At 42.2% G+C, this 12,698-nt stretch overlaps 3 protein-coding genes across 3 annotated transcripts; 1 reads left to right on the top strand and 2 right to left on the bottom strand.

Annotated features, from left to right (window-relative positions):
- Nucleotides 1-2,169: 2,169 nt before the first annotated feature.
- On the bottom strand, nucleotides 2,170-2,603 carry LOC310861499 (large ribosomal subunit protein eL37-like). Its single transcript, XM_083768961.1, has one exon. The coding sequence runs from the start codon at nucleotides 2,589-2,591 to the stop codon at nucleotides 2,298-2,300; it is 294 nt and encodes a 97-aa protein (XP_083625087.1). The 5' UTR covers nucleotides 2,592-2,603; the 3' UTR covers nucleotides 2,170-2,297.
- Nucleotides 2,604-5,557: 2,954 nt separating this feature from the next.
- Nucleotides 5,558-7,159, top strand: LOC310862081 (serine/threonine-protein kinase OSR1-like; the record flags this gene model as incomplete). The annotated part of the gene is made up of 1 exon (XM_083769819.1): nucleotides 5,558-7,159. One exon carries the CDS (start codon nucleotides 5,558-5,560, stop codon nucleotides 7,157-7,159), a length of 1,602 nt encoding a protein of 533 aa, XP_083625945.1.
- Nucleotides 7,160-7,864: 705 nt separating this feature from the next.
- sult1st4 (sulfotransferase family 1, cytosolic sulfotransferase 4) lies at nucleotides 7,865-11,794 on the bottom strand (the record flags this gene model as incomplete). The annotated part of the gene is made up of 7 exons (XM_083768954.1): nucleotides 7,865-8,003; nucleotides 8,801-8,975; nucleotides 10,242-10,336; nucleotides 10,435-10,561; nucleotides 10,991-11,091; nucleotides 11,465-11,593; nucleotides 11,704-11,794. 7 exons carry the CDS (start codon nucleotides 11,792-11,794, stop codon nucleotides 7,891-7,893), a joined length of 831 nt encoding a protein of 276 aa, XP_083625080.1. The 3' UTR covers nucleotides 7,865-7,890.
- Nucleotides 11,795-12,698: the final 904 nt, after the last annotated feature.

Below are 12,698 nucleotides of genomic sequence, written 5' to 3'. Positions count from 1 at the left end.
ACTTGGATGCTTCACGAAGAACCTTGAATTGGAAACCACCTGCAGGACCACCCTGGTGTTCAGTGGGTTGTTGTTCGGTCATGGAACAGACTGGAACTGGAAGTTCAGGTGAAGGTTGGCGTAACTGGAACTACTGTAGTTTCCTTCATAAACTGAACTGCATGACATTGAAGGCCATGGCATTACTTTATTTATGACAGGCTTTTTAAAATGTATTTATTCCAAAAAACAAACCACAAACTCATGGATATATTTTTTATGTCTCTGCTTGCAGTTTAAAGGTTTGTTGAATGCGAGTACACAGAAATATCCATGAGTCTGACTCATTCTCTATTTATTTCATTTTATTTATTGGTTTGAAATTGTAATGTAAAATCTGCTCTGAGTTCAGTAGGGTGTCTCAATGACTCCATCTAGTGGCCAAAAAAGAAAGGGTGATATTGGTCAAAAACAAAAATTGGAAAAATGGTATACTGCATAATACAACTTACAAGTGATAGTGACTGATCTTCAAACTGTTAGCTTGAAGATCAGTTATTGCAGTGAATTAGTTTTATTCATAAAATGTGTAGTTTTTGTGGGAAAGTTGTACATGTATAATTTTGACATGAATTCACTAGGTTGAATTCACAAAACTGATGGCAGACTTCGATGTCACACATGTTTCAACCAATAATCAGGCAGGCAGGCGTGCGTGCGTGTGTAACCACTGTTAGGGTTTCCGACTTTGCTACTCAGAGTACAGTCTCACTTTATGGATTTCCATGTTTGGGCAAGACTGACCTATAACTCCATATATGGGCATGGCCTACTTTTAGTAACAATGTGACAATTAGAGGTCACAGCCGGCCAGCTTAAAATCCTACCTAGTCACAGTCTCTGGTCCTACCCAGTCAGTGAGTTCCCACATTCTGTCCCATCAAAGTCCTTGTATATCAGCTGCTTTCCAGTCATGGAAGCAGTCGTGTCCCAATCGTCCAGGACTCAGGTATTCTCCTGTCCTGAATGTCCATACGCCTTCACGTCTCAGGTCTTCTACTATAAACACTTGAAAACGAGCCACGACAATCTCTACTGCCAAATGCTGAAGAATCCGCTCATTGAGCCACATCAATACCTACTGCGAAATGCTGAGAAGTGGACAGATCCTCCCAGCAGCCTGTCAGGAAAGAACCAGCTCCATAGCCAGCCAGAAACCAGGAGGCACAGACGAACCAAGATATTACAGTTGTCAACAGTTAACCAACACTTTAACTCAACCAAGAGAAGTAAACCGACATCAGATGACTTACACAGATAAGAAAACTCACATTTGTGAACATTGTGACAAACGTTTCGATCAGTTAGATGGCCTGAACACACACCAGTGTATCCGTCCTGTAGTAAAACCTTTTCACTGTAAACAGTGCAACAAGAGTTTCTTTCATTCAGTTAGCTAGTTGCCAGAGGCACCAGCGTCTCCTCTCCACACTGAAGAAAAACGTTTGCACTGTAAACAGGGGGACAAGAGTTTCAGTCAAGTACTAACTTTGAAGACACAACAGTGAACCCACACCAGAGAAAAACTTTACCACTGTAAACAGTGTGACAAGAGTTTCAACCAGGTTGGTAGTTTCAAGACCCACCACTGGCGTAATGCCTGGGTGCCTCAAATAGATAATAGTTTAACTTGGAGTGGAGTGTTGGTCATTTGATAGTTGATACTAATGATTGTATCTTACAAGCTAGTAATTTACGACCGACATTGAATCCATTATACTACAAGTCTACAACCATGAAATTCATGTTTACATTGTTTCAGCTATAGGCTTTTTGTGCTAATAATTCAGATGACAGGACTTTCAGGCACACCAACAGTAATGGTTCATAGGTTTGAACGTTGTGGACATCAATAAAGGCTTTGTTGACATGATATCCAAAGCTTTGGACATGGCCCCTTATCCTGCATTTACACTACAAGGCGACATTGAGTACTTTACAATAAAAGTCAGTGACATGATTTATTTTTTTCTTTTATTTTTATTATGTTAGCGGAAATATGTGCGTGGAAACAGAAAAAAGAAGATCTTCGTATTTTACTGTAAGGTACAACAAATCAATTGATTTATACATACAGTAGTTACTTGCACTGACAATAGCAGATCTACAGGCTCCAAACAAGCTGTAAGATTTTTTTTCTTTTTTAACTGACACATTTATTTTTGCACCAACAGTGCAGCAACACTGAAAGCCAACTGTGAAAAAGTCACCAGGAACATGTTAGCTTTGCCCAAGTAGCAACGAATAGCGCAGTCCACTTAAGGGGCGCCAGACGGGCCAACTGCTGCCCGCCTTGGTTTAGGGGTAGTCCCCTCCCGGAAGCCATTCCTGAATCTGCGATAGACGACCTTCAGGTGTCTAAGACGGCCAGTGCCGGTGGTGTTCCTCCTCTTGGCCTTAGCACTCCAGTTGTACTTTCTCTTGCGTCTCTCTGGATAGCCACACTTTGCACAGCTGGACTTCTGCAGGTGGTAGGCCTTAGATCCACAGCGACGGCACAAAGTGTGCGTCTTGTTGTGCCGCTTTCCAAAGGAAGACGTTCCTTTCGTCATTTTCTTCCTGAAGCGATGGGAAAAGAGGGTAGCAAGCTGCAAGCTTTAGTTTATTTCTTGTTAACAACCCCCAAGACCTAATAATATTTGTATCCCTAGACCTCAATCCAAGAACATATTTATTGTTCGGTACGGTATGATCATTTGGTACAGACAACAGTGAAACACTAATTGAAGCCGTCAGTAGAGCTTAGTCCTACTTGTGGACTTTATAGCTTATGGGTATCTATATCTCTCCTTAGGCTCCTACTTTCTAATACTTATGCTGAATAGTTCTATGTGCAATGCTTTTATAGGCTGATGTGACATCATGCCCTGATGTCACACTGTCAGCTGTTTCTGTGGCAACACTAATCAAAATACAAATTTTCTTGAACATTCTCAAGATTTATTTACTTTGTGTGTGTCCGTGCGTGTGCGGCACTGTGGGTGCGTGAACCACCGACATTGCTACTCGGAGTACAATCTCACTTTATGGATCTCCATATCTGGGCAAGACTAGAACTCCATATTTGGGCATATGGCCTACTTTTAGTGACACAGTGACGATTACTGTGTCACAGCCAGCCAACTTAAAATCTACCCAGTTTCAGTGAGTTCAATCTGTCCCATCGCAGTCGTTGTATATCAGCAGCTTTCCAGTCATGGAAGCAGTTGTGTACCAATCGTCCAGGACTCAGGTATTCTCCTGTCCTGAATGTCCATACGCCTTCACGTCTCAGGTCTTCTACTATAAACACTTGAAAACGAGCCACGACAATCTCTACTGCCAAATGCTGAAGAATGGACAGATCCGCTCATTGAGCCACATCAATACCTACTGCGAAATGCTGAGAAGTGGACAGATCCTCCCAGCAGCCTGTCAGGAAAGAACCAGCTCCATAGCCAGCCAGAAACCAGGAGGCACAGACGAACCAAGATATTACAGTTGTCAACAGTTAACCAACACTTTAACTCAACCAAGAGAAGTAAACCGACATCAGATGACTTACACAGATAAGAAAACTCACATTTGTGAACATTGTGACAAACATTTCGATCAGTTAGATGGCCTGAACACACACCAGTGTATCCGTCCTGTAGCAAAACCTTTTCACTGTAAACAGTGCAACAAGAGTTTCATTCAGTTAGCTAGTTGCCAGAGACACCAGCGTCTCCACACTGAAGAAAACCGTTTACACTGTAAACAGTGGAACAAGAGTTTCAGTCAAATACTAACTTTGAAGACAGCGAACAGCGAACAGCGAACCCACACCGGAGAAAAACTTTACCACTGTAAACAGTGTGACAAGAGTTTCAACCAGATGGGTAGTTTGAAGAGACACCAGCGAACCCACAACAGAGAAAAATCTTACTGCTGTAAACAGTGTGACAAGAGTTTCAACCAGGCGGGTAGTTTGAAGAGACACCAGCGCCGTCTCCACCCTGGAGGAAAAAACCCTCCAACTGTACACCGTGTGGATTCGTTAGACAGTCTCAGTCAAGACCCACCAACGGCGTAACGCCTGGGTGCCTCAAATAGATAATAGTTTAACTTTTGGAGAGGAGCGTTTGTCATTTGATACTAATGATTGTATCTGACAAGCTAGTAATTTATGACCGACATTGAATCCACTACAACCATGAAATGACTTTTGTGGACATGATATCCAAAGCTGAGGACATGTGAGGACATGGCTCCTTATCCTGCATTTGCATGTTGTGTGTCTGTGTGTGTTTTGTTTTAACTGCAATTAGTGTAAAAGACGACAACTGCAGAACCAAACGACAGAGAAGGACACACCCAGGGGCGCGGCGTCAGCGGGAAGGGTTGGGTGGGAGGAGTAGAACGAACGCTCTGCATCCTCCTGGTGGGTCTCACAACACTGAAATGAGAGTGGGGAGGAATCAACTGGCATAAAATCCTTGTGTACCCTCACAAAAACATGCAGTAATGCTGGTCTCCATACCGCCTCCCCCTGGTCAGCCTGAGCGCCTGATGGAGGGAAAAGGAACTGGTTGGAATAACGTGTTCCTTCCATGCACTGCGTCCTACTGGGTAAACCCCCCCTTCATTGAAGGAAGAATGAGCTCAGTTCGGGGCTCTTCCCAGTTCCCAGGAGTGTAGCGCAGGATTACAGCTTAGGCACTGGGTGGGTTACAAAATTGTGGGATGAAAAAAAGTGTATGTATAAATAAATATACTCATAGTTCATCAAGAATGAATATATGAATGACTAAGTATATGCTCAGCGGAGTGCAAATCTCCAGAAGGCATGCCACACCTCCCTCTGAACACTGCCATCCACTTGGCTTAGAACGATTTAAAAAACCTAGTTTTATAGTTATAGTGCTCAGTGTGAACGGCCCTTAATGCTGTGTTTACACTAGTGGCGACAAAGTGACAGGCTACAAGTAATCTTCAATGGAAGCCAGTGACATGAAGCTGCTAAGTGTCACTCAACACTTGTCGCTGTTGTTAACCTTGAAGACAATATGTTACATGGCATCCGTGTTTGTTGATGTCAGGTTGCTATGGTTACCCAACACAATTGATATCAGATTACTATGGTTGCCAGCAGAGACTGACATCAGGGATCTCCATATTTGGTGTGAGGCTGACCCAGAACTCTATATTTGGGCATTGGCTGACTCGTAGTGACATCATAGTGATGATGAGAGCATCACAGGCGGTCAGCTTAAGAACAGATGAAAGTAAGCAATCACTCACTTTCTAAATCATCCTCTAAAGGGTCTGAATTGCATAAAGAGGCTTCACAGGCCTTCCATCCCCGAGTAACCACTCCACCAGAGAACAAAGAGAACCTGCTGGTAGTCATATATGACATAGGAAGACATCATTTTGTTAAGTTGTAGTCCCACTCCCCTGCAACGGTAGTTCCCAGTCAACCAGTGCATTATTGAGTTGCTTTTACAACAGTTTAACCACACTGTTTGTTTGCGGTGTACAGACAGTTTACAAAAGGATGGCAGAGGAGTGCTCTCAATCCTGGTCAAACAATAAGGATGATTATGTTCTCAATGAGGACAAGGTGATAGGGAGTGGTGCCACGGCTGTGGTCCAGACAGCATACTGTGAGTCCAGAAAGGAGCAGCTGGCCATCAAGCGCATCAACCTGGAAAGGTGTCAGACCAGCATGGATGAGATACTGAAAGAGAGCCAAGCTTTGAGACAGTGTCACCATCCAAACATCGTCCCTTTCTACACCTCATTTGTGGTTAAGGATGAACTCTGGTTGGTGATGAAGCTACTCAAAGGTGGCTCTTTGTATGACATCATCAAGCATACTAAGTTGTACGGTGAACACAAGAACGGAGTGTTGGATGAAGCCTGCATCGCCACCATCCTCAGAGAAGTGTTGAAGGGGCTTGAATACATACATAAAAATGGACAGATTCACAGGGATCTGAAGCCTGCAAATATTCTTCTTGGCAACGATGGCTCAGTGCAAATTGCAGACTTTGGTGTGAGCGCCTTCTTAGATGGTGGAGGAGACATGACCAGAAATGTGCGACATACAATTGTAGGTACTCCTTACTATATTGCCCCAGAGGTCATAGAGCATGTGCGGGGTTACAACGTCAAAGCTGACATCTGGAGTTTCGGTATAACAGCCATTGAACTCGCCACCGGAGCCCCGCCGTATCACACACAAGAACCCCTGAAGGTGCTGCTGTTGATCCTGAAGAATGACCCTCCCTGCCTGGAGACAGGCTTAAAAGACAAAAGGATGGTGGAGAAATACGGCAAGTCCTTCAGGAAGATGATCTCCCTGTGTTTACAGAAAGACCCAGAGAAAAGGCCTACTGCTGCTGAATTGTTAAAGCACAAATTCTTCACAAAAAAAGCCAAGAACAATCAGTACTTGAAGAAGACTCTTAAGGGACCAAAAATATCGGATCGATCAAAAACGGTGCACCGTGTACCTGGGTTCAGCGGTCGTCTCCACAAGACAGAGGATGGCGAATGGGAGTGGAGCGACCATCAGATGGATGAGGAGAGTGAGGAGGGGAAGACTGCAGTGGCGGCTCTGCGGTCACCCAGGGTTAAGGACAACGCATCACAGAATGTGGATATCTTGAGATTTTCGCCAATAGTTGGCACCCCATGTCTTCAGCCATACGTTCCAGCCCAGGAGAGCACTGAGAATGCTGAAGAGATGGGCGGAGAGGCCATATCAACGGCCCCTGCAAGTACAGAAAGTTCTTTACATGGACCACCGGCTGGACCGGATCCGCTAGCATTAAGCACCAATGCCGTCCCCATCAGCCTGGTGCTGAAGCTGAGGGATGTAAATAAGGAACTCAATAACATCGAATTTGATTTCATGCCTGGTAGAGACTCAGCTAATGGGGTGGCTCAGGAGTTGGTCTCAGCCAGTCTGATCAATGGTAAAGACCTAGTCATTGTTGCTGCCAATTTACAAAAGATCGTTGATGATCCTCAGAACAACAGAAATGTTACCTTCAAACTGGAATCAGGCTTGGATGCGAGTGAAATTCCTGATAATGTTAACCTATTGGGATTCGCCAAGCTAGTCATACACAGAATAGGACTCAAAAGCTAACCAGCCAATAGACAGGTAACCGGTTTAGTAGTAATTATTGCCAGAATAAATAACAGTTCACACTATTGTGCTGAAATGAAAAACAGTGATCCCGATGGCAGACAAGTCCAAAGAAACCAATATTAATAATATCAATGTTATGTCTACAGCATATATATGTCACACTTAACTTGAACCCCCATTCTGAAATGTACTGTACTGTAAATGACTGAGATAAATAAACTAACTAACTAACTAACCATTATACCTTTTTGTGGGTAAGAAGCATATGCTAATGTATACACTATATACTCTGAGAGAATGAAACTTTCTTGTGTTTTTTAAATATCTTTTACCAGAAATATGTGTGAAATGATTTTTTTTAATGTATTATTTTACTGTAAGGTTCAGATCGATCCATCCAGAAATCACATTGAATCAATAAAAATAGCCAACAATATTTATTCCATGTTAATGTTACCCATTAAACCAATTAACATCAAATTCATTGAGGAATTTAGGTGCCATCACTACTGTATGATATAAGGGTCGATCACTTGGTTACACACCGGTGTCTCGCACCAAAAATAGCAGATCTACAACCTCACAATGCATCGCAAGCCGTTGTGAACTTGTAGAAAACACAATGTGCAACCTAGGATAAATCAGGCTTGAGGCACATCAGCACCATATCATGCATCAAGTCAGTATTTTAATGTACAAGTAGGTTGATCCACCCTGACCAGACATATCTAAACTTCTGTGCGGAATTGTAGTGTGGGATTCTTCATCTTTTTCTTGTAGTCTTCATCAAAGTGTTCATTCTGGGCCAGAGTGAAATGGTTCTTCCAGTCACCAACCTTTCCTGGAAAATCAATCAATCAAAAGATTCAAGGTGTTCTTTATTGTTATGTTATGTTATATCATGTCCTACAGGTACATAAAAGTAATAGGCCTACTTACTAATTGACTACTGGTTCTTCACAACATTGTATAATAATATATTAATAATATAATCATATTCTAGATATGCCACAAGGAAAATAAACAGAAAAAGAATAATCAAGGACAGTTTGACTGACTTGAAGCCAGGCTATAATTACCTAGGACTAAGAACCTTGTAGATAGCACATCTGCAAGAGGTTATTATAGCCTGGCTCTAAACCATATACACCGCCTACTAAGGTTATATTATGGGCATGCTGATATGCCCATATATGAATATCTCTGTATCTGTCAGGCCTTGTCCTTGGAGATATCTCTATATCAGTCCTTGTCCCTTTAATGACCATATATGGAGAGTCCCTTGTTGTATGCCCATATATGGAGATCTCTGTATCTGTCAGTTTTTGCCCCTTTAATGACCATATGGAGATCCCTGATGTCATCATATATGCCCATATATAGGCATTTGGCATGCCCCATTTTGTGCCTATATATGGAGCTTACTGATTTGTTTGCTGATGCCATGACAACACCTTGAGTTCCGTAGCTGCAGTGGGAACTCCTTATATGCTTATATATATATATATATATATATATATATATATTATGGCTGAGTCATGACATGAGCAGGGAGGGACAATTACAATTGGAGGAGCTCGTGACTGAGAAATTGGCTAATTATCCCCTCTTTATTATTATATTATATTATTTATTCACCTTTCCGCATGAAGGGAGATACTTTGAAATCCATAGCTGAGTCAGTCGAATAGTTGGTTATTGTGTTGCTCTTCATACTGTCAAACTGCACGCCTGCTCTGATTCTCTCCTTCTCTTCGGCTGATGGTGACAAACCAAGAAAGGAGCACAGTCTGTCTATCTCTAGTCCAGTGTCCTGTTAACACAAGCAAAGGAAAGGAAAGGAAAGGTACTATATTATGTTTACCCAGGGTAACTGGACTAAGCTCAAGAACTTGTTTACAGCCAGGCCCTGCTCATAGAACATTTCATGGTAGGGGTTCAATGCCTTGTCCAAGGGCACTTCAGCGGTGATAATTTTAACGTGCCGGTCCGGGGATACGAACTAGCGACCTTCCGATATCAAGACCGCTCCGCAAACCGTACGGCCACCACTGCCCTAAGCAGTGATAGGAGACAATCTTATTTCTGTTGTGTATATAATAAATATAATAAAGAGTTCTCTAAAGAGACTCTTAGTATAATTTCTAAATTCTGAATTAAATACTTAAACCCTATACGTATTTGACTGGTTTCCCCAGGGGTCTATACTAGCCCATTTAGACATTAGGCCGATTCTAAAAATGCCTCCTAAAACCTAACCTACGGTTTTTTGAAAACTTTCGTAGGCCTACTAATTTTTTTTGAAAATAAATTATGTTGCTATTTGAGACACAGAGGTGTATGTGACACAGCAGGCGCAGCTGGCATTAAAGGTAAAACAACGTATAGGTATAGCACCAGGTCTAAACGGTCTAGAAACCCTTCTATTTTACCAAAAAAAAATATCTTTACCAAACGCTGATCTACAAGCTCAGAATGCTTCGCATTGCGACCAGGGGGGCAGTCAGACAGATAATTCGTGAAGCCACTGAGGAAATCGGGATTTCCTGAAAGTTCATAATGGCCTGTTGTGGCGCTGTCACTGGACCCAAAAAAACCCATAGCCCCATAGAAGTCCATGTATTTGGGCCCAACTTCACCTAGACTGTATTACCTTAATAAACATGGTCATGAATACTTTCTGCTTCCAGTCACTAGTTTAAAGTCTCATTTCTAATGTCATAATATTCTTTTTGGAAAATTATTGTCCCATTTATAAAATAAATTACCATAAAGTCACGTATGTTCTGAGGGGCGTGGCTACCGTTACAGTCTATGATCGGGATTCCCCTCCCACTCGAGTCAAAATAAAAACCAACGGAGAAGAGGGGGGAAGTCCCGCCTCGTTGTCTGGGCCAGCCAATGGGCCAGCTGGGCCCAAACGGATCAAGAAAGATGGCGACTTACAATGCAAGGAATTATTGGCTTCATTTTACGTCCATGTTAGACCCGGGGAACGCTTTGTCCATATTTCTTACAGTCTATGATTGCGACGCATTGTGAGCTTGTAGATCGGCACAAACAAATTCAGTATGTGTACCTCAATCAGATCTTCATAAAACATGTAGTGGAGTTTAGAGTGAGCCTGTTTCTCCCACCAGCCAGTTACATGGTCATACCAAGATCCAAACACCACTGAAACCATAGAAGAACAAATTAATGAAATTCTAGACAAAACATATTGATGATCCCATTATAAACTAGCTGTTTCTATTACTTCATTTCATACTCACGCTTTCCGTCCATGAATCTCTGAAGGTAGCTGCTCCAGTCTCCTGGCTCTGGCTGGGACATGTTCATTCGATCAAAGTGGAAATAGGACACTGCATTGTCTTTGGCGTTCCGAGCCACATAGACAACCTATTTAAAGAAATCACTGAAATTACTCAACAGACAAACTAGAATAATGACTAGACGAATTTCATCTCATAGGTGAAATTCGGTTTTCAGCTAATTTGCCCAGCTGAGTGCTGCCCACAGGGGGGCGCAGGTGGGGAGCAATTAGGGGCAGTGTCTTGCTCAGGGACACTTTGACAGGGCTCGAACCTGGGACCTTCTGCTCCCAGGAAAAAGGAAAAGCAATGTAATGTAATAGTTAAACCGTGACTGTGTGTTAACAAAGACACAAGCAAAGAACACTGAACCCGATATCTGTGTGAATATACAGACGTGCCCAAGATTCAATAACTCCCTTACTACTTCCTCAGTATATTTGATTACATTGTACTGCATGTCAAAGTAATGGGGTTATAAGTTGATTTAAAAATATGTATTACATATATGCTGTACCCTGCAGCCTTGCTCCCAGAAGGACTTTGGCACCAACTGGACTGGAAGATGGGTTTTGATGAGGCGAGGAGACGTGGTCAGTTTATCTGCCAGTTCTGTCCCTGTATGGAGGAATAAAGGTGAGCTCTGCAGGATGTTGTCATTGGGAGTCAACAACTTCTTTAATATTAAATTGGGATTTTTTTTCCCCTCTGTTCTGCAATGTAACATACAGTATGTCTGAACTTCTGAAGGCTCTGCAAAGTCCTGTTACATTAAATAATATGTAAGAGTAATAATATACAGTAATAATCCTACAAAGAACATTACCTTTCAGACACCTGTGAGGATAAACTTCAGTTTACCAAAAGGCAAGCATGTACCGTATGTGTTTATATTATGATAATGGAATTAAAGCAGACTGGGAGTTGCATACAGGTATTTCTTTTTCTCTCTTTTTTAGGAGTAACTCCTGTAGGAAACTCATGCTCAAACCTGGAGGATAAGGAGGATACATGACTTCCAGGAAAGGTACTCTGTCATAGATAGGGATGAATGTCTGACACTTTAAAGATGTCTGGCCAAAATACAGAAGGTCTAGAATATACGAGACCCATGTAGTGCCTGAGAGAGACAGAGAGAGAGAGAGAGAGAGAGAGTTATGGGTGAACGTCCCTTTCATTTAATTTCATGCAAACTACTGGAGTATCGGTATCTCACTTTCTCACACTGACCAGCTTTAGGATATGTCGCAATGAGAATGTCATCTGGCCTGGCCTGAAAGTTTTCAACATTCTCCCAGTTGTCTGTGAAATAGTTGACCATAAAGACTCCATGGAAGTCAAACAATGTTGGTCGTGGAGGTACCTTCTGAAACAGAAACATAATAATGACCAGGACAGTTATAATTTTTGGAGTTAATGAGAGGTATAAAGCTGCATTTTTGAAAAAAAGAAATGTTTCGTTTGGAAGTGAGCCTCATTAAGGCAGAAGGGGAATACCACTCATTTTCAACATTAAACTATGTCTTTAATATATACCTAGAGTAAAAAAGTCGCCCCTTCTGTGTAGCCTAGAACTTGAGGTCATGTGATCAGTGACATCACGAAGATGTCACTGATCACATGACCCCAAGGCTAGACCTCCAGGCTAAAAAGAAGGGGAACCGATTTATTCAGTCCTGTGTAAGAAGGCTATATCCCATCTACAACTCGTTCAGAATTCTGCTGCCAGACTGCTTACAAATTCGAAATGACGAGATCACATCACCCCCATTTTAGCCACCCTTCACTGTTATTTATAGAATAGATTTTAAGATTTTACTTTTTACTTTTAAAGCTGTAAATGGTCAGGCTCCCCAGTATGTCTCCGACATGCTGGCTCCCTATAAGCCTACACGTTCACTAAGGTCCTCAGACAAAGCCCTCCTAGAGACCCCCACAGCCCATCTTAGCACAAAAGGTGGCAGGGCATTTTCAATCCGGGCTCCCAAACTATGGAATGCCCTATTCATTTAAGACTTGCTAAATCTGTGTCATGTTTTAAACCCCTTTTAAAAACCCACCTTTACGTTAAGGCTTTCTCTTAATTTTCCTTTTTGCATACTCTATTTTTGTGTGTATGCTTCTACGTTGTCCACTTATTGATACCTTGTTGTAGCTGTGACTACGTTGTTGTTGTTTTTATCCTGTTATGTAAAGCACTTTGTGACTATGTCTTGAAATGTGCT

This window comes from Protomyctophum parallelum (assembly GCF_964188405.1).
Source record: "Protomyctophum parallelum genome assembly, chromosome: 7".
Classification (NCBI taxonomy): Eukaryota; Metazoa; Chordata; class Actinopteri; order Myctophiformes; family Myctophidae; genus Protomyctophum; species Protomyctophum parallelum.
This window is presented reverse-complemented; position numbering and strand designations above follow the sequence as displayed.

What these genes read in the sequence shown, in the direction of transcription:
- LOC310861499 (XM_083768961.1), bottom strand. Translation starts at nt 2,591, where the DNA reads ATGACGAAAGGAACGTCTTCCTTTGGAAAGCGGCACAACAAGACGCAC.